This window comes from Schistocerca gregaria, chromosome 6 (assembly GCF_023897955.1).
Source record: "Schistocerca gregaria isolate iqSchGreg1 chromosome 6, iqSchGreg1.2, whole genome shotgun sequence".
NCBI lineage: Eukaryota > Metazoa > Arthropoda > Insecta > Orthoptera > Acrididae > Schistocerca > Schistocerca gregaria.
The window spans coordinates 248727237-248753510 of NC_064925.1; the positions used below are offsets into that span (position 1 = coordinate 248727237).

At 42.2% G+C, this 26274-nt stretch overlaps 1 protein-coding gene across 4 annotated transcripts in view; it reads right to left on the reverse strand.

Annotated features, from left to right (window-relative positions):
* The window catches only part of LOC126278568 (protein unc-80 homolog), a 953735-nt gene that overhangs the window by 830535 nt on the left and 96926 nt on the right, over positions 1–26274 (reverse strand). For all 4 annotated transcript variants that reach the window (XM_049978772.1, XM_049978771.1, XM_049978773.1 and 1 more), the window contains exon 2: positions 23718–23813. In XM_049978772.1, the coding sequence (XP_049834729.1) occupies positions 23718–23803 (86 nt within the window). In that variant the 5' untranslated portion in view covers positions 23804–23813. The remainder of the gene's footprint in view (positions 1–23717; positions 23814–26274) is intronic.

Below are 26274 nucleotides of genomic sequence, written 5' to 3' on the forward strand. Positions count from 1 at the left end.
AGGTCATCACACACATCCATGCGCGAGGCAGGATTCGAACCTGCGACCGTAGCGGCGGCGCGGTTCCAGACTGAAGCGCCTCGAGCCGCTCGGCTACTCCAGCGCTCCCACCATATAGTCTGGACCCTTCTCCCTGTGATTACGCCAGTTTGGTCCCCTTAAAAAGGCTCTGAGGGGCAAACGATTCACCTCGGACGGCGACGTCCAGCTGTACGTGTGGAACTGGTTAACATCGCAGCCCCGTGAGTTTTATGAGACAGCCGTTCACCTCCTTGTGTCACAGTGGGACAAGTGTCTCAACAGCCAGGGTCAATACTTCTAACATGCTGGTATTGGTTTCTGTAATTATGTCTCCGACTCGTTTCTTTTTGAACGCCCCTTAAATATATGACAGTAAAACATGTACATGATAATTACACCGCTACCCATTAAAATTGTAACACCAGAGAGGATAACCAATAACGGAATTTTATTTATAGCGAGTGTAGAGTATAGTTGGAAGAATACGTGAAAAATCTGTGTGTGATTTGCAGGTACACATTGCGCGAAATTTGCTAAAAAGAGCTATCACCTCTGGTAGCTACAAGGCTGTAACCCCGCTGGGCAGGGAGTTGAACTGAGCTTGGATGACAGCCACAGGTATGTACTGGCAGAGTTCACCATAGTGTCTGGCGGGTGGTGGTGTGTCAGTCTCCCTACAGCTCATGACCACATGTTTGCATTGGAACAGAAGTCTCCAGAACGTAATGGCGAGGATAGCAGTCGAACACTCTCTGTATCGGCTTAAGTCAAGACACTGTGAGCAACATGCGGTCTTGCACTATCTTGTTGAAAGCTAACGTTACGGAGACCTAAAATATAGTGAGACAGCCGTATCTGTGCTGGCGCTCGGAGTGTCTATTTGCGGAGCGCTGAGATCCGGATTCGGACAGGAGGGCGCCTTTCGCTTGATGACGTAAAGACAGCGGTTGGGGCAGGACAACGTGTGAAGAGCGGCTTGCTGTTCGGTGTATGGAGCGTGCATGCTAGAGGAACACACTAGGATTGTCGCCGATGGTGGTGTGTCTTGGCGCGATCGAGCTATTGTGTGTGTGTGTGTGTGTGTGTGTGTGTGTGTGTGTGTGTGTGTGTGTGTGGGTGGGTGGGTGGGTGTGGGTGTTTGTGTGTGTGTGTGTGTGTGTGGGTGGGTGGGTGTTTGTGTGCCACTCACTTACCTGTTGCTCACCTGCGGGTGCACCAGCAAATATGAACGTAAGTTTTAGAAATGGTGAATATCCTTGTTAAATTGTGCTCCGAATTTCTTGACACCACACTGTTGTCAACGAAATCCAAACGACGTTACTATCTGTCCTTGATGGTAGTTGAACTGTGCTAAGCCAGGAATACGGACTATTGCGGCTTATTAACGGCGCAGGTAGGACAGAGCCACTGACTGTAACAAAGGAGAATTATAACGCCTGCTGTCCAAATTACCAGCTATGAGTAACAGAAGTTGTGTTGTTGGGCACCCAATGCCATCCCACAGCACCCCGCCAGGTGCTGGCACCGAATGACGAAGAAAGCAATTTGGCAACGTTATTTTCCTTCGGAGCCTCCACACACGGATTCTTCAGTCGTGATACTGTATGCAGAAACGGATCTTGGTTGAGAAAACGAAGTGGTGAAACTGCTTTTGGTCAGTGCTGTACTTTGTCGGATCGATGTCAGCGAGCTCCTCTCTATTGTTGCTGCAAACAAGCCTTTTTCCGGATTCAAAACACGTGACGCGGCAGTACTGCCCTGCATGCCCATCAGAACAATATGTCTGTTCTCGGTCGGCAACGTTTCTCCTGCCGTCGAATTCCAACACGTGCTCGTATATGTTTCACAGTCTTATATGAGGCATAACACGATCTTCTCGGGAACAACCAATATTCAAATGCGATAGAATAATGAGAAAGCCAGTATATAATCATTCCTTTTATACAGAGTATAGATGCTACTTCTTCTACCATTTTACACGGTTGTATAAGGGGGTTGTTTGTGTTGTTGCCCCGGATGATTATTTAACCAAGTATTTGTCCGGATTTGTAATCGGTGGGTCGTTGAGGTACGGCAATACGCGAACACGAGAAGTAAGTTTAGACAGTTTTATTAATAAAAGCTGATTATAAAACACGCACACTATGCACACCCATCATCACTGTTTCTGACATCCTAATAACGGTCGTATCGAAAGGCTCAATGGTGAGCTAAGAAAAGAGACACATTCGCGCCCGAGACCACACTAGTTAATACGGCGTGCTGTGGACGGCGGCCAGTGGCTTGCTCTCTGCATCGCACTACAGCCGGACGCACGTGTACTGACCAAGCAAATTGTCAGCATTTCAGACAGGTCGGCTGGAGAGCGCGTGTTACGTACCGTGCGGCTGCGTGCAACTCGTAGACCCTTACAGTTGTTATGAAATGCATCACATTCACATATCCAAGGATATAGTACACTTACGCTTTTGTGATGTATGTTGCGTGCCGCCTAGCAGTGTCATTATTTAACAGTATGGTAACAAGATCTTAAGGGCGAGTCCTCTGAAATTATAGTTATGCAGAATAATATCCAAACAAGGAATTTCGCTTCACATACTTTTTACGTAAATAACTGCACAGTGCTCACCTTTACGTCGCAGGTAGGTAAACAAGATCCAGACTAACAACTGTCGGTCTGCCACACCAACCATTCAAAGAGAAGTTCTTTGGTGGTTGTCTGCTATAATTTAATAACCCTCCAGGACAGTCATGCACATTAAAGCATCCGCTTTTGGGATACAGATTGACACGCTGGACCCGGATCGCATCCGCCCCATCGGTGTACCAACTGGCCTCGATGTTGTTTTTAAGTCGTTTCGCACTTTCTTTTTAATCATTCATCTCCTGTTTGGTTTGATGGATCCCACCACGAATTCCACTCCTGTGCCTCTGTCTTCCTCTACAGCTTTTACACGCGGCTGTTCCCTCTAGTGCCATGGCGGTTATGCCCTGATTCGTAACAGTTATCCTATCATCCTGTTACTTCTTCTTTTCCTCGCCGATTCTGCTGAGAACCTCCGCATTCTTTACCTTACCAGTCGACTTAATTTTCAACGTTCTTCTTTAGCACCACATCTCAAATACTTCGATTCTCTTCGTTCCGGTTTTCCCACAGTCCATGTCTCACTACCATAGAATTCTGTAGTCCTAACGTACGTTCTCAGAAATTTCTTCTTCAAATTAAGACCTATGTTTGATACTATCAGATTTCTCTTGGTAGAGAACGCTCTTTATGCCAGTGCTAATCTGCTTTTTATGTCCTCCATATTCCGTCTATCATAGGTTATTTTTCTGCTTAACTTAACTTCTTCTGCTTCATGATCTCTAACTCCAATGTTATGTTTCTCACTGTTCTCATTCCTGCCACTTCTCATTACTTTCGTCTTTCTTCGATTCACTCTTAATCCATATTCTATTTTCATCAAACTGTTCATTCCGTTTAATACATCCAGTAACTCTTCACTTTCACTGAGGATTGCAATATCATCAGCGAATCGTATCACAGATCTTTTTTTTTTTTTTTTTTTTTTTTTTTTTTTTTTTTTTTTTTTTTTGCACCCTGAGCTTTAATCCCACTCTTGACCTTATTTTTTATTTTCGTCATTGCTTCTTCGCTGTATAGATTCAACAGTAGGGGGGAAAGACTGCAACCCTTTTTAAAAACAACTCTTCGTTCTTGGTCTTCCAGTCTTATTGTTTCCTCTTAGTTCTTACACATATTGCGCATTACATGTCTCCCACTATAGCTTACCCCTATTTTTCTCAAAATTTCGAAGATCTTGCACCATTTTACATTTTCGAATTCTTTTTCCAGGTCGACAAATCCAATGAACGTAGTTCGGTTTTTTTCTGTCTTGCCTCCATTATCAACCGCAGTGTCAGAACTGCCTCTCTGGTACCTTTACTTTTCCTAAAGCCAAATTGATCGTCATCTAACAGATCCTCAATTTTCTTTTCCATTCTTCTGTATATATTTCGTGTCAGCAGTTTGGATGCATGAACTGTTAAGCTGATTGCGTGATAATTCTCATACTTGTCGGCCCTTGCTATTTTGCGAATTGTGTGGATGATTTTTTTTCCCGAAAGTCTGATGATATATCGCCAGTCCGAACATTCTCACACCAACGTTAATATTCGTCCTGTTGCCACTTCCCGCAATGATTTAACAAATTCCAGTGCAATGTTGTCTATCCCCCTGCCTTATTAGATCTTAAGTCTTCCAAAGCTCATTTAAATTCTGGTTCTAATACGGGATCCCCTGTCTCTTCCCTGTCGAGTCTAGTTTATTCTTCTATCACTTCATCACACAAGTCTTCCCCCTCGTAGGGGCCTTCGTTATACTCTTACTACCTGTCACCTCTCACCTCTGCATTTAACAGTAGAATTCCCATTACACTTTTAATGTTACCGCTCTTGCTTTTAACTTTACCGAAGATTATTTTGACTTTTCTACACAGCTGAGTCCCTTTCCGAAGATCATTTCTTTTTCGATTTCATCACATTTTTCATTCAGCCATTTAGCTTCCTTGCATTTCAAATCTATTTCGTTCATAAATGACTTGCACTTCTGTATTTCTGAATTTCCCTAACCACTTTCGTACACCCTTCTTTCGTCGATCAGCTGAAGTATTTCACCTGTTATTCATGGTTTCTTCGCAGTTATCATCCCAGTACCTATGGTTTAGTTTCCAACTTCTGTGGTTGCCATTTCTAGGGATGTCCATTCCTCTTCAACTGAAATGGGTACTGAGCTATTAATTAGCGCAATATCTACAGCCCGAGACAACTTCAAGCGTATCTCTTCATTTCTTAGTAGTTCCGTATTCCACTACTTTGCGTATTGTTTCTTCCTGATTAGCCCCTTAAATTTCAGCCCACTCTTCATCACTACTAAAGTGTGATCTGAGTCTACATCTGCACCTCGGTACTTCTTACAATCCAGTGTCTGATTTCGGAATCTCTATCGGACCATGAAGTAATCTGACTGAAATCTTCACGTAACTCCCGGCCTTCTCCAAGTATACCTGCTCCTCCTGTGATTCTTGAGCTGAGTATTCGCTATTACTAGTTGAAATTTATTGAGGAACTGAATTAGTCTTCCTCCTCTCTTATTCCTATTACTAAGCCCATATTATCCCGTAACCCTTTCTTCTACTCGCTCCCCTGCAGCCGCATTCCATGACTATAAAATTTTCGTCTTCCTTTATCTACTGAATTACCCGTTCAATATTCTCATATACTTTATCTGTTCCTTCATCCTCTGCTTGCGATGTCTGCATGTATCCTTGAACTATTGTTATTGGTGCTGGTTTGATGTCGATTCTCGTGAGAACAACCCAATCACTGAATTGTTCACAGTGACTCACTCTGCCCTACGTTCCTATTCGTAACGAATTCTACTCCTCTTGTATCATTTTATGTGACTACACCAGAAATCAGTGTATTCTTTCCATTTCACTTCACTGACACCCAATATATCTAGGCCGAAACTTAACATTTCCATTTTCAGATTTTCTAGAGTCCGTGCTACGTTCAACCTTCTGACATTCCACACCGCCACTCGTAGAACGTTATCCTTTCTTTGGTTATTCACTCTTTTCCTCATGGTCACTACCCCATTGGTAGTTCCCTCCCGGGGATCAGAATGGGTGACTATTCCGGAATTTTTTGCCCATGGAGAGATCGTCATGACACTTTTTCAATTACGGGGCACGTTTCCTGTGGACACACATTATGTGTCTTTAGTGCAATGGTTTCTATTACCTTCTCCATCCTCATTCCGTTGATCATTGCTGATTCTTCCAGCTTTCAGGAGCAGCTTCCAACCCCAAGGGCATTAGTGCCCTGAACCTCTGTCAGGTCCTCCGCCCAGTTTGGCAAGGCCGTTGGCAGAATGTGCGTGACTTCTTATATCGCAAGTCATCTGCCGCCATTGCTGACGATTTTTATTCAAAATTTAATCAGTGGCCTGGTTCTAACATGGGACCGAGGGCGTTTTGATTTCAAACCAAAGACGCTACCCCTTTTTTTCCATTGTGGTCGTTATTGTTTTCGACATTTCGTCTGGGCAGACGTCACGTGACACCTGCTCAGGTTGATAGTTGAATACTTCACTCAGTTTTTTAATAGAGAGAACAGCCAGCCCACCGACGAAGCACGCGGAGTTACCATACCGGCTCCCTTAGAACAAAGGGGCTTCTTACATACACTTAATATAATTCTTGTTCCCATGTCCCGCCTCGGATACACAATGGGAAAGCATTTTGTAATACGATGCCACTTTTATTATGCGATTAAGCTAGACGCAGATTAATGGAGGTACACGGATTCCTCTCGGGGGAATTGCGAGAGTTAGGGGTGCGAGCTGGCAGTAGGTTTAAAATACCTTTGGGAGTCGCGATCCCGTCGTAACAATAGCCTGTGTGCTGACTTTCTCCGCGAAAGTACCATACGAGTCCCGACACAGCATTGGTTGGACAATTGCCTCGGGAACGAACTGACAAACAAAATTAACACACGGAAATGCATAGAACCCGGCCATACGGTAATAACTAAAATAATGGTTACATCTTGACTAGTATATTGCCAACGGTTAAAGGCTGTCTTACATGCAAGACAAGAACTGAAGCATATGCAAATACGCACTGTATAGAGATCACACTGTCGCCTTAACTCTGTACACGTAAAGCATAATCGTTGGACTGACTCTGAACACAACTCGACGAGCTCTTGCGCCTTGGGTTACGTTGGTTAGAGGAAAATTTGTGGATATTACAGAAATAACTAAGGAACAGCTGCAGTGGAAAGGGGCAGGCAGTGTGTCGATGCCAGGAAATGCTGCACCTGCTGACCAAAGCCGACAGGTGGATAGTACCCAGTGGCAGTTGAATCAGGAAACGGATTTTTAAACGTGGCGACTTTGAGGCCTTAGTGACAACGTCGATTAATGCCTGATGAACGCACTCCATAATTTCACCCTTCGGTGAGTAGTGTTGCTGATGTATGAACCTTAGTGAAAGATCTGTGTATACATGTAAAACAATAGTGCTTAACATTTCATTAGTAACCACTCTAGGAAAGTATAATATGTAAGTGTTGCGCCAAGTTCAGACAGTGATGAACAATCGAAGGAAATGGAAGCTTTAAAATAGGTATCCCTTGCGCTGTTCATACAATGAAGGCTTTCACGACCGGATGTTTCAACTGCCGAGAATTCTTCTGGGTTGTATGGCCGTGGTCCATGGACACTTCTATCGGTGATGTTTCGCCCAAAGCTACGTTGGACATCTTCGGAGGTGCTCCTGCTTGTGCTGAGTCTTGATGACTGACGAATCGGACATCGAAGAACGGCCTAAATACCGTGGTAAGTGGGCGTGGTGTGGATTTCACGTGGTAGCAGAGATAAACCTTATCAATGATAAAATATAACTATCGATCATAGTACGTCAAAGATAAAAACTTCTCATCGATTCTGTAGTGCCACTGTTCATGTATCACTGAGTTTCATAGCTTCTTCTTTATTGTTAAAATTATCCCATGTTTATATATTTCGGTCGTGTATTCACACTTCTCTTTGTTGTTCCAATGTAGACCCCACCATATGTACACGGAATCATGTATACACCACCTGCAGACAAAGGGGGACGTTTATCCTTAACGGAACGAAGTGCTTGTCCTATTTACTTAGTTGGTCTGAAAATCGGTCTAACGTTATGTTTCCTTAAAACCTAACCGATTTGATCCGTTACTTTTTTGATGTAGGGTAGAAAACCCGTTTTCTTCCATCGCTGTGTCCTATGGTTGTCCTTAGGCCTCCTGTTATTCAGTCGCAAAACACTATTTATTTCCTTACTAGAGTACCCATTCTTCTGAAAAGCCTACTTCAGATGTTTTAACTCGGCGTCCACGTATTCCGGCGCCCAAATCCTTTTAGCTCTATCCACTAGACTTTTAATTACACCTCTTTTCTGTTGTGGATGATGATTGGAATCCTTATGCAAGTACCTGTGCAATCTTCCGAAAGAGTTTATGTTTCAAGCTGCCATCAGTCTGTCTCATAACGAAGACATCCAAGAAGGATGTTGCATTGTCTTTCGCCATTTCAATGGTAAACTTGATTTTAGGATTTATACTATTTAAATAACAGAAGAATTCCTCTAAAGCTTTTTTGTCATGTGACCAAACCATGTATCATCATGGTATCGATACGTGGATTTTCGGAAAGTGAATTTTTATGTACTATGACCAAATATTATCCACGGCTATATAGAGAAGCCATTGAAATAATCGAAATACATAAACATGGGGATAATTTTAACAGAAAGAAGAAGTTACGAAACTCAGCGATGTATGGACAGTGGCGCTACAGAATCGACGAGAAGTTTTTATCTTTGACCGACTATTATCGATAGTTATAATTTATCCTTGACAAGGTGCTATCACGTGAAATCCACACCACGCCCACTTTCTACGGTATTTACTTCGTTCTTCGATGTCCGACTCGTCGGTCGGAAAGACTCAGCACAACCAGAGCACCACTGAAGATGTCCAACGTAACTTTGGACGAAACGTCAGGGATAGAAGAGTTCCATGGACCACAGTCATACAACCCGGAAGAATTCTCGGCACCTTGCGTTGTTAATGTTAAAGTATGCTGTATCAGTCTGTAAATGAAAACGGTAGTGAATGATCTGCTCATGGCAAATAGGGTTATCGCACCATGACGTTTGGCTGTGCAGCATATACTCTGCCTGACAAAAAAGTGAAGCACATGGAAGACGTGATCGGAAGTTACTGTAACTTAGTACACACACCCATCATCAGCTGGTATGTTAAATTATCAAGAGTTGGAATTCTCTGTGATAGCTAGTAGGACCCAGTGTGCGATTTGTGCTTTTACCAATGGGGGGGGGGATGTCTTAGGGGGTTAGTATAATTACATATGTTACTAGCTTGGACCGTGGCGTTACCCATAGTTAAACAGTTATTTATAAATACATGTTAATGCCGAAACTCACTCAGAAAAGCCATCCCTTCTTATATCTTTAAAAGTAAATTATAGGTAAAGCTTATTTACAAAATCATATACATACAGGTATACGACGGGAATTCAAAAAGTAAAGGCACATTTGTGAAAAGCTGTACTTATTCTGATGATAGAAAATTGAAACATGCGTTATTTTTTATGCGTAACCTACCTGGTCTTCAATGCGGTTTTCACGACGTTTTATGAGTTTTTATTTATTTCATCAGAAGATACGTTTTTCAGTTGCATCTGTAACCAATTTTGCACCGCAGCAGTGACGTCTCCATCCCTTTCAAATCTTCTTCCCTGTAGTGCTTTCGTTAAGGGTCCAAACATGTGAAAATCACTTGGAGCCAGGTCTGTACTGTATGGTGGATGTTCCAGCACCCCGAATCTCAACTCCTTTATTGAGGCGGCTGTCCGTTTGGCAGAATGTGGGCGAGCGTTATCTTGCTGCAGGATGACACCTCTTCACAGTTTCCCACGACGTTTGGATCTGATTCCAGGTTTTAGTTTCGTACGCAACACATCACATCTACCATGCAATATAGACCTGGTTCTAAAGCCTCGTTTACGCTGGGGCGACGTCTTGTAACTTTGTGGCATGCTACTGATATGTAGCGTGCGTCGTCTTGCAGCATGCTACAACAGGCAACATCTTGCGGCGTATGTTGCACGCGGCAGGTTAATTTATACCAAAGCAACAGAATTTGTGCCACACGTGTGTCGGCTTGCAGTATAAAGGATGATAAAGTATTGTAGCGACGGCCAACTTGTTACCTGCACATGCAGCTAACAACGGAAATGAAAACCAAAGGAAAAGAAAACGATGGTGGAAGAGAAGAGTATTTAAAGAAGGTCCACGAAATAGTATCCTAGGCCCCAGAATCAGACGATGGTGCGTTATTTAGTAATGTGTGCTTTCGTCCCAGGCGAGTTAGTCTGCGCCATACCGTTACCAAAAGGTGGCCTAACGGTAAATGTTCGCACAGGTACCGGACCGGTCACCGCCCTTTGTCAGGGCCCGGGGTGAGAATTTCAGCCCTCAGCTCACCCAACTCCGCGGTACGACTGCTGCGGTATGACTTCCAGACTACTTCCCTCGCAAGCTCGCAAGTAAACGGATGACACACCTTAGACGAAAGCAACAATGTCAACGTGAGAATGTTGATTTAATTCTAACTGTTTTGAAATGCTTAACTACTACATAACACTTTTTCAAAATTAATAAGCAAACATATTAATAGTATAAATAGTAAGACTGTATTAAAGAATTTTCAGTGTTTTGCACCACAAATTTAAATTATATGTTAAGTTTTACTCCAGTGCGTGGGAAATAAACATCCCACGTTGGGATGCATAAACTAAAACCAGAGGAGGGGATGGTCTGATGCAGAGGGGTGAAATGGCCCCATCCCGCCTGCAAATCGCACACTGGTATGACCACCAGACTGTTTTAGTGTTATTACCAGGCCCCGTAGGGTACACAAAAGGGGCGAATAGCGTTACACGTCGAGTGGTCACTGCGGAGGACAAGGAAATGAGGCATTGTTATTAGCATCTGACAGATGGAAAGGAATCCCACTGTGGGATGAACGATATCCAGACCTGTAGGCCATTCGGATGTGACAGTGGTCCAATGATGGACTGAAATGGAAAGTGATTGCAGGCGTACTCGTCCAGTTTCCTATCGACCACATCTGGCCACCGCAAGGGAGGATCACCGTCCTCTGCACTGAGCACATCGTAACGCCTTCACAGATGCGCCTGCCATCCGAGAACAAGTAATGGATTGCCTGCAACATTCTGCGTCATCCTGCACTATTGGTGGGCGACTAGCAGCAGCTAGATTAGGGAATTACTATCCGACGCGAATAATGCCGATGACAACCTAACATAAATAGCTGCATTTGGAGCTGTGTCTTGACCGGGAAGGATGGACTGCTGACCAATGGTGTCGCATTGTGTTCGGCGATGAGTAGTGGTCGGGCATTAGCCCGGATGACCAACGCTGGCTAGTATGGCGGCCACCTGGGAAAAGGTCCCATTGTTCCAATGTTTGGGGACACACTGCGGTGTTAATGCTAGCGTCATGGTGCTGGTGAACCATCACAATCGATTTCAGGTCACGACTTGTTGTGATTAAGTGAACTCTGACGGTACAACGGTATATCACGGACATTCTGTGCCATCGTGTGCTACCAATCATGCAAATGTATCGTGGTGCCTTTTTTCAACGGGATAATAGTCGTCCACACCTACCACTTCTCTCTGCGAACTGTGTCGTGATGTTGTGGTACTCCCACAAGCAGTAGGATCCCAACGTACACTGCTAGCCATTAAAATTGCTACACCAAGAAGAAATGCAGATGATAAACGGGTATTCACTGGAGAAATATATTATACTAGAACTGACATGTGATTACATTTTCACGCAGTTTGGGGGCATAGATCCTGAGAAATCAGTACCCAGAACAACCACCTCTGGCCGTAATAACGGCCTTGATACGCCTGGGCATTCAGTCAAACAGAGCTTGGATGACGTGTACAGGTACAGCTGCCCATGCAGCTTCAACACGATACCACAGTTCATCAAGAGTAGTGACTGGCGTATTGTGACGAGCCAATTGCTCGGCCACCATTGACCAGACGTTTACAATTGGAAAGAGATCTGGATAATATGCTGGCCAGGGCAGCAGTCGAACATTTTCTGTAACCAGAAAGGCCCGTACAGCACCCGCAATATGCTGTCGTGCATTATCCTGGTGAAATGTAGGGTTTCGCAGGGATCGAATGAAGGGTAGAGCTACGGGTCGTAACAAACCTGAAATGTAAGGTCCACTGTGCAAAGTGCCGTCAATGCGAACAAGAGGTGACCGAGATGTGTAACCATTGGCACCCCATACCATCACGCCGGGTGATACGCCAGTATGGGGATGACGAATACACGTTTCCAATATGCGTTCACCGCGATGTCGCCAAACACGGATACGACCATCATGATGTTGTAAACAGAACCTGGATTCATCCGAAAAAATGACGTTTTGCCATTCGTGCACCCAGGTTCGTCGTTGAGTACACTATCACAGACCCTCCTGTCTGTGATGCAGCGTCGAGGGTAACCGCAGCCATGGTCTCCGAGCTGATAGTCCATGCAGCTGCAAACGTGGTCGAACTGTTCGTGCATATGGTTGTTGTATTGCAGACGTCCCCATCTGTTGACTCAGGGATCGAGATGTGGCTGCACGATCCGTTACAGCCATGCGGATGAGATCCCTGTCATCTCGACTGCTACGAGGCCGTTGGGATCCAGCACGGCGTTCCGTATTACCCTCCTGAACCCACCGATTCCATATTCTGCTAACAGTCTTTGGATCTCGACCAACGCAAGCAGCAATGTCGCGATATGATAAACCGAAATCGCGATAGGCTACAATCCGACCTTTACCAGAATCGGAAACGTGATGGTACGCATTTCTCCTCCTTACACGAGGCATCACACCAACGTTCCACCAGACAATGCCGGTCAACTGCTGTTTGTGTATGAGAAATCGGTTGGAAACTTTCCTCATGTTAGTACATTGTAGGTGTCGCCACCGGCGCCAACCTTGTGTGAATGCTCTGAAAAGCTAATTATTTGCATGTCACAGCATCTTCTTCCTGTCGGTCAAATTTCGCGTCTGTAGCACGTCATCTTTTTGGTGTAGCAATTTTAATGGCCAGTAGTGTATGTCGCAGATAGAACACGAATAGGGCCATCACGGATGTGATCTTCGTCTCAGTGTCAGCATCCAGGATATCAAAGACCAGTTACAGTAATTGTGGCATACCTCACGAGACGATACAACAGATTGGACACCCTTCGCAACCTAATCAGTGCATGCATCGAGGCTCGAAGGGGAGCAGCTTCGTACTGATAAGTGGGCACAGACTACCAGGTTCTTTGTACATCGGATTCAATATTGTAATCACTGAAATAACATCACCTACACTCACTTTCACCCCGTGAAGTATCATGTAGTTTCCTCTTTCCCATCTGGGTGATGTATATATATATATATATATATATATATATATATATATATATATATATATATATATATATATATATATAACTTTACTCGGCAACGTAATGTACAGGGTGTCCCAAAAGGTACTTTACAACGACGATGAGATGTACCTTGACTTGTAATAAACCTACAGAAAAAAGAAGTCTTCTTAATTTAAGGTAATGAATAAACTTTTTACATTTCCAGATGACAAGTGCAACATATGAGTTTCAGGATTGTATAAGCACCATAAATGAGTAGAAGAATGGAGTCTGCACTGGAAAAGGCACACTGGGTGATCTGATTTATTGAAACGGAGTCAGACTCACTAGTTCAGTGTAATTTCAAAACCCAATACGGGAAACCACCAATCTCGCTGTCTAGTGTAAGAAAATTGCACAGGAACTTCATCGAAGCAGAGAGTGTGGATTTGAAGCACCGTGTAGGCAGACCAGTGAGAAGTAATAAAGATACGGAGAGAATTCGACAGGTTTTCTAGCTTTCACAACAGAAGTGTGTTCGCAAGGCATCAAAAGAACGCCTATACTTCTTACGGCAGAGCCCCGGGTACTCCGAAAGTGTCTTTTTCCCTACAGATTGAAATTGTTGTAGTAAATCAAACCAGACAAGATAGAACGTGCTGCATTTACTCAGGACATATTGCACGTTTAGATAGGGATGAACAATTTGTTGAATATCTTGCATTTTTAGGTGAATCAGCTTGTCATTATGTTGATTAAAGAACCAGAAAAAGAGGTTTTTGAGTTTCTGTATTGTACAAATTTTACTTTTTACCCCTAACTTAATTACAAATCGAGTTAGGCCTATATGACATTAAAGTTGTAAACTGCTTTTTGGGACACCATGTACAACGCTCACATATGCGCCATGATCTGCCGACTGAAATGTAATTATTTATGGAGGCAAAATCCACGTGTTAAGAAAAATATTCACTTGATGAAGTCCATACATCACCTTCAGGTTTGTGTCGCGGCTATTTACGTACATGAAATGAATTACGACGGGCGTTCAGTAAGTAATGCAACACTTTTTTTCTCGGCCAATTTCGGTTAAAAAATGCGGAATATGTTTCGGGCCATTGCGGAATATTCCCGCCCCAGCCCCTAAGGTTTCATGAGGTTCTGATAGCTGGCGGCGCTATAGGCATAGACTTCAAAATGGCGTCTCTAACGGAGGTGCGTTCGAAGCAGAGAGTTGTCACTGAGTTCCTCTTCGTAAAAACCAAGCATCACAGTTATCTATAGGTACTTGCAGAACGTCGACGAATAACTGGAAGTGAACAAAAGCACGGTGATTCGTTGGGCGAGCCGACTGTCATTGGGCAACAAGGCCGCGCAAACCTGTCCTATTTTCCGCGTGCTCGCTGGTCGCACATAGCTGTGACAGTGCTCCAATGGTGGAACGTTCGGACATTCTCATTCGAAGTGATCGATGGTTGACAACCAACTGGACGTCTCTGTTGGTAGTACTGACATATTGGTCCACCAGTTGGGTTACTCAATAGTGTGTGTCCGCTGCGTTCCTAGCCACCTAACATAAGACCTTAAAGAGCAACGAAGGACCACCTGTGCACAATTGTTTATGCGTTACGAGCCTGATTCTGTCAATTCTTTGTCGAACATCGTCACATGCGATGAAAGATGGGTTAATCACTTCAAACTGTAAATAAATGGGCAATTCATGAAGTGACGCCACACAACGTCTCCTCTGAAGAAAAAGTTCAAAGCCACACCCTCAGCCAGCAAGGTCATGACGACAGTCTTCTGGGGCTCTGAAGAAGTTATTCTGTTCGACGTCCTCATCCATGGTGGAGCGATCAACTCTGAAGTGTATTGTGCAACCCCCAGGAAATTGAAAAAAAAAAAACGACTTCAGAATGTTCGTCGCCACAAAAAGGCAACGAACATCTCCATGAAATTTCCTGGCAGATTAAACTTTGTGCCGGACCGAGACTCGAACTTGCCTTTCGCTGGCAAGTGTTCTACCAACTGAGCTACCCAAGCACCGCTCAAGCCCCGTCCTCACAGCTTTCTTTACGCCAGTACCTCGTCTCCAACCTTCCAAAAGGCAAAGGCAAAAGTCCCGAGTTCGAGTCTCGGTCCGGCACACAGTTTTAATCTGCCAGGAAGTTTCATATCAGCGCACACTCCGCTGTAGAGTGAAAATTTCATTCTAGAAACATCTTTTCCATGTCAACGCAAGGCCTCACACAAATCTGCACACTCGAGAGGAGCTCACAAAACTTCATTGGACAGTTTTTCCTCAGACACAATCCGCGGGAAGCAGGGAGTGGATGATGGGGAGGCTACTGATGCAGCAAGACGTCAGCTCTGACGTTGACCAGTGGTTTGGGGTTGGGTTGTTTGGGGGAAGAGACCAAACTGCGAGGTCATCGGTCTCATAGAATTAGGGAAGGACGGGAAGGGAGTCGGCCGTGCCCTTTCAAAGGAACCATCCCGGCATTTGCGTGGAGCAATTTAGGGAAATCACGGAAAACCTAAATCAGGACGGCTGGACGCAGGATTGAACCGTCGTCCTCCCGAATGCGAGTCCAATGTGCTAACCACTGCGCCACCTCGTTCGGTGACCAGTGGAGTGGTACCATGCGGGCATAAAGATCCTCACATTAAGGTGGCATAAGGCCGTCTCATAGAACGGAGATTATGTTGAGAAATAGGGCTTTGTACCCAAAAGAGTGCGGAAAGCAATAGTGAATAGGAATCCTGAATAAAATCAACCCGCTCTCAGAATAAAAAGTGTTGCCTTAGTTACTGAACGCCTCTTGTACATTAAAACAGGTTCCAACTAGCAGGTGGACTGTTATATTCGCTCTTGGCGAATACGTACTCGTAGACGAAAATGAAACTCTGTCTTTCTTGTGTGACTTCCTTTGCATAATTTATACATGTGTCCAATGAACGGAGATTATGTTGAGAAATAGGGCTTTGTACCCAAAAGAGTGCGGAAAGCAATAGTGAATAGGAATCCGGAATAAAATCAACCCGCTCTCAGAATAAAAAGTGTTGCCTTAGTTACTGAACGCCTCTTGCACATTAAAACAGGTTCCAACTAGCAGGTGGACTGTTATTGTCGCTCTCGGCGAATACGTACTCGTAGACGAAAATGAAACTATGTCTTTCTTGTGTGACTTCCTTTGCCGAATTTATACATGTGTCTGGAACTGAACATAGAAGAGGCGCCATCTTCTGCTGTTAGACTCTCATCCGCCCAAGGAAGTAGTATTCTGCGGAGTTCTTGAAGGACGAAGAAGGAAGGAAGGAAAGAAGGCGAGGCATAGATCGTCCGGGTAATTTCGGATATGGTCCCAGTTGCCATAAAAGAATTCCAACGCAGACATTAGCTGTAAGCAAATACCTTTATTCAGAAAGTAACATTACCTTTCTTCTTACAAAACGTCATATAGACTCTATTCCGTACAACAAATGTAACATATTTTACTTCACTCTGAACATTATCGTTTTTCTCAGGTACATCACCAGCAATTAGAAGTCCAATGTAAAATGGATTGGTACCTTGAAAAAGCCGATTCTTTACTTTACATTCCTAAAGTCAAAATACCTGTTTGCCACTTGTTTGCCAACCAAACATAAATTCAACCCCAAAACGAACTTCTTCTAAAAACATCTTACCTTTCACCTTAATATAACAAGGCAAATGTGTCAAATTACCTTGTGCAAAAGGATCCTCAGACACACAATACTCCAAAATAGACCAAACAGAAAGAATAGTGTCAACGCTTTTTCGTCATGTTTCTCAAAAGCTGCCATTTTAACATACTCAAAGCGTACACCATCTCTTTGTGTAAATTCTGTACGCCATCTACACATCCGACCGAATATAGGCCGAGTTAGATTCGTCCGTCGGCGAATCCAACGCCGAGGGCGTGCACCACGAAACTTCCGATACATCCTCATCCGACGATAATTGTTGGACAATGCAGGATGGCGTTCCGCTGTGGGATGCAGAAGAGAAGACTATGAAAGCCTTACCAATAGTCGTCAACACACCCCAAGGTGATGAACATAACACAATTAATTCTTCGTCGGAGCACAGGACAAGTGAAGACTCTTCACAATCTCAGTTTGACGACGGATGGGAAATGCCGCTGTCGCGCATGCTTGCGTACCCATTTGGAGCTTCAGGGGTATCCTCTGCGAGTGAAAACCCTGTGGGAGCCTCATTAGAAAGTCAATTTAGGGACGCGTATAGAGAATATATTTATGTCTAACGGTATTAGGTGTGCAAACAGGTATTTTGACTTTAGGCAAAGTCGCTATAGACCATTGTGGTACAATTATTAGAACTTCAATAGAAGAACCTCAGAAGTCATACCTCAGACGCACAGCCGAAGGCCATCGTAGAAAATGGCCTCACGGGTAGTGAGGTCTCCCGATCAGGGTAGACATAAATATAGGCTTGTACACGTCGCGTCAACAGCAACGTCACTGGAGACGGAGCGGGAACTCGGATTACGAAATGAGGATGATGAAAAGCGTCCATGCCCTTTCAGAGGTAACACTCTTGCATTTTCATTAAGTGAATTAGGGAAATCGCAGAAGACGTACATCTGGATGGTCGGGCGCGGATTTGAACCGTCGTCCTCCAGAAAGCGAGTTCAGTGTGCAAACTGCTGAGCCTCCTCGCCCGGTTGCAGTTTTTGAGATCTGTTAGAACAAGACCCGTCTTCCAGCTGCTATTCTTACCCACATTTTCGCTGCGGGCAGCTCCTAGCCTGGCAGCTGACGACGGATGCTGTCAGTTGCATATCTATCTCGCCTGTTGCTCTGAAACGTGGCCACGAGCCCAGACATAAGTGCTGGCCTTCTGTAATTGTATTTACCACTTCTACCAGTGTTCCGTAAGAGATGGGTACTCTTCTATCACATACAACACCTTCTCAGTTATAATTTTTTTTTCTTAACGTAATGTGAAGTAACACAAACTGCGTGATTGTTATGAGCTTTTACGGAGATGAGTGTTATATTTGTTGGTTTTGGGCGGTTATGTAAACAAGAGAGATGGTGAAATCCACTAATAGCTGATAACCTGCTGTTAGGGTTACCATATGTCCACATTTATGTGGAGACATCCACATTTACGATGCTTTTTTATGTAGCGGACGCATATATTTTACGATTTCTGCTAATTTCCACAATTTTTAGTTCTGGAAATTAAGATCAATCGATTTTTATTTTTATTTCATTTCGTTTAGAGTTTATATATAGTGTTTACTTCACTTACTAAATTACATGATCATGGATTTCTATCAATCTTTTTTGGGCAAAAGAATCGAAATTTATGACGAAAAGTGTTTTGATCATTTTTAAAATTCAGTAAAGTTTGTATAGTATGATGGAATATCTGAACCAAGTCAGAAGAAATGCTGCAAGTATATTGAGTCGTGTGATAGTGAAGAACAGTTTAGTGAGGTAATTAAATTGTGCAGTTATTCTTTGCATTGGCAGCCCATAACACTTGTGTTGGGAGGTTGTTCTCCTTAATATACCGCAGTGGACAAAGGAAAGAAACAGGCTGGCAGTTAAATCCGTAAAAGCGATTGCAGTGATAAAATTAAATTTTGTCAACCAAAGGAACTTTTAATCGAGATTCAGAACAGTGAAAAATAATCCTGGGACATGGGCTCTAAAGTGATGTACGTGTGTGATGTACGTATCATTTTTTATTTTGCTTGTTTCGTATGTAATATAGCCATATGACAACAAAAAACTGAATTAATAATGATTCATTCAGCAGTCGTAAGGAGATTAGTCCGGATCTCGATAAGAACATTACACTGTTTCACGATAATCGTACTATATTATTTAAAACCGAAAAACGTCCCAACTTTGTGGTGGTGGTGGTGGGTAGTGTTTAACGTCCCGTCGACAACGAGGTCATTAGAGACGGAGCTCAAGCTCGGGTTAGGGAAGGATTGGGAAGGAAATCGGCCGTGCCCTTTCAAAGGAACCATCCAGGCATTCGCCTGAAACGATTTAGGGAAATCACGGAAAACCTAAATCAGGATGGCCGGAGACGGGATTGAACCGTCGTCCTCCCGAATCCCAACTTTGTACCGATTACATGGGATATGTTATAGATATGAGGTATAGTATCTTACATTTTTGTTTAAAGAAACATGGTGTTGCTATATATGATATGACAGCGATGTTATCGAGATCCGGGCTAAAACAGTCCTACAAACGGGTTGAGAGTGTCCTCATACTGTGGTTTCAGAATATAGTAACCGTACCTGTTGTGTTGTAATTCTATTCAACCTTCCGCGTTTTCCCTAAACCCGAGATAGATTGTGAACAGTCGATCTGTTTCAAATCGACTGGTTTGTTCGTCAAAAAATAAATTATAGGTAATAAAAACCGGCTCTGATATAACATAACTGACACGTATGCCCACTATATAAAACTACTTTAAATTATCCATCCCTTTCCATTATCTTTTTACTTATTTTAACTTTATCGGCTTTCTTCATATGGTTAATTTTTCATATTCGGTTTGTCTTTCAAAATTGAATCCCAGTTTTGCTAATGTGAAGGAAAGTCAGAACCACCTCTTATGGCTGTGGTGTTGGAGAAAGTTTTTCAAAAGTGACATAGTCTGATAAAATGACATACCTCCTTAGTCTTGTTATTGCCACAAGATGCAGTATTTGATGGCACTGGAATATATTCTCTATTTGGCTACACTGTTACACTAGAAATGGCGAGGCCTCTTCCTTAGACGCGTACGTGTAGTTTGAAGATTTGGTAGATATCGGGTGTCGCTCTGTGGAAACTACACTTGAAATATTTGATTTATAATATTGTTTACACAGAATGAGTAAACACTTCCATTGAAAACTTTTTAAGCATATTTCTGGGTACATTGGTCCACGTGTTTGTGAGCGATGTCCCTACACGGAATGCTGTAACTGTGGGTAAATTGACATGCCATGGATGGGGATCATTTTACCCAGAACCACGCTGAAGCTTCCTGTCTTTCTATGCGGTTCTGTTTATGAAAAATATAACATGTAGTTCATTATTCTCATTATTTCAGTGATAATGGTAGGAAACTATAAGGAGTTAGTAATTGCCAGTCATGGGATTCAGACAGCTTGCGGAAGGCTACTTTTTATTTATAAACAGCACACTTCATTACAATATTTGTAATACTACATGTATGTACTAGTCTCTCTCTCTCTCTCTCTCTCTCTCTCTCTCTCTCTCTCTCTCTCTCTCTGTGTGTGTGTGTGTGTGTGTGTGTGCGTGCGTGCCTGTGTGTGTATGTATGTGTGTGTCTAGTGTAGTGAAATCTTTGTGTTGTATGATGATGACGATGAGAGAAGTGACAGGGTGAAACGCGATACCCGGTATCGGCACATAGACTACTACTCGCTATTAGCTCCAATGGGGTCGCTAAGCAACATGCCCATCCGATGGACAGGTCACGATCAGCAGTTTCACAAGACAGCAGTTACATGAGACATTGCGGAGAGGTTCGTATTTAAACCAGGACATTCTCGCAAAGACTGGTGATCAGTAACTTTACGTCGCCACTTCCCCGTCCCTTGCCGGCCAAATACTGGCAGAGAAAATTTTTTCCAGGAGCAGGATTCGAACGGGCTTACCCTGGGTCGAGCGCCACCGCACAAATTTGCGTTGGCGAGCTCTGTGACGGGGGTGGGTGCAGAAGGTTCTCGACGCTGTTCATAACGAGCAAATGGGCTGGCGTCGTGCCTCAGAAATGTTCGGTCTTCCTCAAGCTCTTTCAAGGAGGAGAGAGTGAGACAAGAACAAGCGTATTGTGCGAGCTGATAAAAGTTTAGGTCGGTTCCAGCAAGCGCCTTCAGTAGAGCTAGAAACTGAGTTAATATCGCACATTAAAGACCTTGAATCCAGGCTAGCTGAATTTACGTTAAATGATGTAAGAAAATTGACATTTGTGTTAGCCAAGAGAACAGGAAGCTTATAATTCAAAAATGTACACCACCGTAAAATTAGTCTCTCTTGGTATACCATTTTAGCGAAACTTCCCCTATAGCTGTTATCAACTAATCCTTCAAAGCCTCATGATATAAGAACACTGCCCGTCTTAATATGGGAATTTTTTTTAAAAAGCCTTTTAAAGAAATTAGTGCTTTTCAGTCTAAGCCAGAGATCGAAAGACCTTTGTTCCGATGATTAGTTTTACTTAAAAGAGGATATTTTAATTAGTATTACTTAAAGACACATTGATAGTTTTCGAAATACTTTGAGTAGACAAAATGCTTTGAGTAGACAAAATGCAATTTAAGTGTCGTAATCCTGCTGTCAGACGGAATCGTTTGGCATACATCAGGTTAACATTATGTTTGATGTTTATTTTCACATCCTTCTGGTGACTCCGATTCAGTACTCTTCATTAACTATCAGATGCACCCGTCTAATCTTCTGCATTCTGCCGTAGCACCACATTTCAGAATCTACTATTCACTTCCTCTAAATACTGCTTATCCTCACATTTCACTTCCTTATAAGACTACACTTCAACAATACTTCAGTTTACATTAAATATTAGAAAATTTATCTTTATCAGAAGTCTTTTTCTAGTTGTTAACAGTATACATTTTATATCCTCATTATGTTTTCCGTCATTCCTTAGTTGCTTCAAAATTCATGTATTTATGTTCCGTCTATGCAACTAAGTGAAAGGCACATTTCCAAACATATTCCGCTTCTTTTACTTGTGAAGCATCTTCCAGTAGCATATAATACATGTTTCTGTTTATACACATTATGAATGTATTATGTAGTAGTTACAATATGTTACATTTTTTCATGTCTTTCTTTTTTTTATCAGATTAGAATCAACTTGTGTAGCACAAATTTCATGTGGCAAAATCATCGGACATTTATTGTATGCATAAAAAGAAACGTGTTTTACAGGCCACTGAAGAAGCCTCACAAATAAAAGAAGCGAAACGAGTATGGAGATATACAAAATTGCTTTTGATTTAGTTGCATAGACGGAAAATACCTCCACGAATTTTATATCCTGTCTACTTCAGCTATTGTCAATTATTTTGCTGCTTAAATAGCAAAATTCGACATTATTCCATTACCTTTGTTTTACTTTTGTTGATATTCGTCTTACAACATGTTTTCACTGCATTATCCATTCCTTCAACTGATTTAGCCGTCTCTGACATAGTTTCAATGTCATCGACAAACTTTACAGTATTTATTTCTTATCCATGAACTTTAATTCAATTTTCAATTTTTTCTCGCTAACATACCTGTCAGATGACAATCAGCGTGGCTTTGGGAAATGTAAGGGTGCCATAGAAGCACTTCAAACATAGTCCTTCATAACGGAAGCAACAAAAGAAAAACCAAGATATGTTCACAGTATTTGATGACCTGAAAAACGCTTTCGACAAAGTAGAATGGTACAAGATGTTCGAAACTCTGAGGAAAACTGGAGTAAGCTGTAGGGAAAGACAGGTAATACACAATATATACATGAAGCAAGAGGGAACAATAAGAATGGGAGACGAAGAACGAAGCGCTCGGATTAAAAAGTTTGTAAGACAGCGACGTACTTTTTCGCCACTACTGTTCATTCAATACATCGAAGAAGCAATGATGGAAACAGAAGCAAGTTTCAAGACTGGGATTAAAATTCGAGATGAAGAATTCAAGGACAAGATTCACCTGTGACATTACTGTCCTCAGATTAAATGAGAAAGAATTGCAGGACTAGATAAGTATAAAGGTCTAAACGGCTCACATTGCGACTGAAAGCAAACCGAAGAAAGACGAAAGTAACGAGAAGCAACATAAATCTACTAGCGGTGAACTCAACATCAAAACTGGGGAACGCGAAGTAGACGAAGTGAAGGAATTCTTTCACTCTGGAAGCAAAATAACACTGACAGACTAGCGCAGGGAAAGACGGCATGTCTGGCCAAAAGGAACCTGCTAGTATCAAACACTGGCATTAATTGGAGAAAGAAATTTCAGAAAATGTACTTTTTGAGCACAGCATTGTATTGAAGTGAATGATGGGCTGTGGAAAAATTAGAAAATAATGAATCGATGCGTTTGAGTTGTAGCTGTACAGAAGAACGTTGAAAATTAGAGGACTGGTTCTCCCAACAATCGGCGAGGAGAGGAATGTGTGGAAAGCATTGACAAGAAGAAGGGAGAGGATGACCGGACATCTATTAATACATCAGGGAATAACTTCCAGGTTACTTGAGCGAGCCGCAGATGGGAAAAAAATGAGGAAGATGGGTTTAAAGGGAAGCTGTGACAGGTCACATCAAACTCAGTCATATGACTGATGACCAAAAAAGGGGAAAAATGTGCATATTGAATAATATGGGGAATAGGCTACATCTAGGACATTGATGCAACCTCAATCATTCTCTCCAATTCGTGGCCTCCAATTATTATAATTGCGGCCTGGTTTTTGTACAAGCTACAGATAACATTTCATTGACAGAGATTATGTCTTTCAACAGATGTTATGAGTGAAAGAAAAGTACTAGAGGAACTTACCCGAGTTGCCGCCATAGAAAGAGCTGTATGGGGATGGGTAGAGCTTGGTCGTCGTAGCTGTCGTCCAGAGAGGCTCGTCGATCCATTTCTTCTGATCTGAAAATAAATGCATCATTTATTGGCTGTCGTTGTCGATTGATTAACAGAAAAAAATATGTTCCAGAAGAATATGTTGTTGCACCAATGAAATGTAGATTTAGAATAGTCCTCCTCGGTAGTCGCGCAGTCAGCTTAGCTGCTTGCTAACTGGAGGGGCCCAGGTTCGATTCCCTGCAGGAGATTTTATTCCGCTTGGGGACTGGATGTTGTGTTGTCTTTATGTTCGTATCGTCTTAAACGACATTCCGGTGATGAGATAACTGTATGGGAGCATACTGAAAGCCAATAAATTAAAAAAAAATTGCATCACAGTAAGTTTTAAAAGCCACACTGCACTTATAAAAGTGCCAAAATTAACTATATTAGAACATCGTCGGACGTTTTGTGTTTGGAACTTACTGTAGTGTACCTAATGATTCGGTTATTCGATTATAAGATAGTAGTTATCATTTGGAAGCCATATTTTCCGCTTAACGAGTCGAAGTAGTGAAATTCTGGGCCAAACGGGAGAAGAATTTAATTCTGCATAACGACTTTTGTAAGGTTACGTTACAGAAATCCAAAACCTCCTTTCCTTCTTATACGTTCATAAATATTACGAATGAGTACATGCTTGGACAGGATTCGCTTGAGAGGGAAGACTTTCAACTACTTTATAAAGTGAATTAACGGTTATTTGGGTAAATAACTTCTTATTTTTTTATTTTGTCTGTTATGAAGAAGGTAGTTGACAACAACCGGTGCCTGTAAACAAGATGGTAAGCTGTCAGCATCGACATATTTTCTGTAATATAGGTTATGTACCATCTTTTGCGTCTTTAATAAACATCTCATTTAGACTACGCGTTTCACTTTATTTAAAATCATTGCGAGAGGTTGATTGTTGGTTTCCTACTTAATTCCTGTTGTTTCCTACACGTAAATGTTCGATTTTTGGTATACTGCACGTCATTGCCACTGAATATATTTTCAGTTTTATGTTGAGTAGTTCCAGTTACACCTAGTGTACTTTGTCTTGATGTTGTGTGCAACATTTCCCGTTGGATAAGCAACTAAGAAGGAATGTACATTACCTGGAAAAATGTTATAAGTATATAAGATTTTCTGCGGGGAATTCAGGAAGAATAGGAAATGAAACGGGAGAGAATGAAAAAAGAATGAACGAAAATTCTTAAATCTGTATACAATTGGCCATAAAAAAGAGTGTCCATTTCATTGGAATGTAAGGGGGGTACAGAAGTAGTGCTTCTCGCGTTAGGTGTTTAACCCTGGTTATGAAAAAGTCTGTAAGGCACATAGCCATGCGAACCAGCTTGCATGGGCATTTATGCAGAAGTATTTCTCTGCTAGAACGTACTAATTTTCGTTGACTAGAAGAAACCTCTTCATACAATTGGTACGTATCTTTCAAACGCTGTTCATGTGTCATACGAGTAAAGCTCCCTTAGTTTAGTACGTGGAGCTATCTGCCTTTCTGTACAAGAATGTAACAGTTTCAGAGTTTTGTGATAAGTTCTGTTCAGAATTATTCTAAATAAGCCTCTCTCACGTACGTACTAATAGTCGTATTTCAGGGGATGGCTCTCAGATCTCTCTCCCCATAACTCACGCGATTGCTGTATAAAATACTACATTAAGGAATTTATTCGCTTGTAAGTCTGACGGTTAGTTTTTCATAACAAGCTTCTCAGAGAGCAAGGATTTCTTTTCTGCCAGCCCTTGGTCTAAAAAAGTACAAAAGACAGTTGGAAAGTTTTGGAAATGCGCCTGCAGAAGGTCTAGTGAAAATGTGTTTCTGAACATACTGATTTCTTCATAATGATCATTATTAGTAATTGTTTTTTACAATTCAAGTTTCGTAGGACCAAATGGAGGAGTAAATTTCCAATGTCATGGAACGTATCACTACATGAAATTGCAACATAAAAGTAATAACAGATAAAAATAAAATGTTTATGAACCCGAAAAAAGTCAGTCCATACGTTTAAGTAAACGTAATCAACAGTACAACAAGAATCTGCTTAATTTTTCAAGTAACACCTCGACAAAATAGGAGTGAATCTTGAGGAAACTCTTTAGTTTCGATTTGAAAGCGTGTGGATTAGTGCTAAGATTTTTCAATTCGAGTGGTAGCTTATGGAAAATGGATGCAGCAGTATGCTGCACACCTTTCTGCACGAGAGTTAAGGAAGATCGATCCAAATGCAGGTTTGATTTCTGCTGAGTATTAACTGAGTGAAAGCTGCTTATTGGTCAGAATAAGCTAATAGTTTTAACAAGAAATGACTAAAAGAAATATATATACTGAGAAGCCAATGGCAAAATACCCAGACTCGTGAACAAGGATCGATAAGAAGTTCGTGAACTTATACAACTTATTGTCCGAACCACCCGTTTCTGAGCCAAAAATATGCTTTTAGAATGGGAAGAGATACCCGAAAATATAATACCATATGAC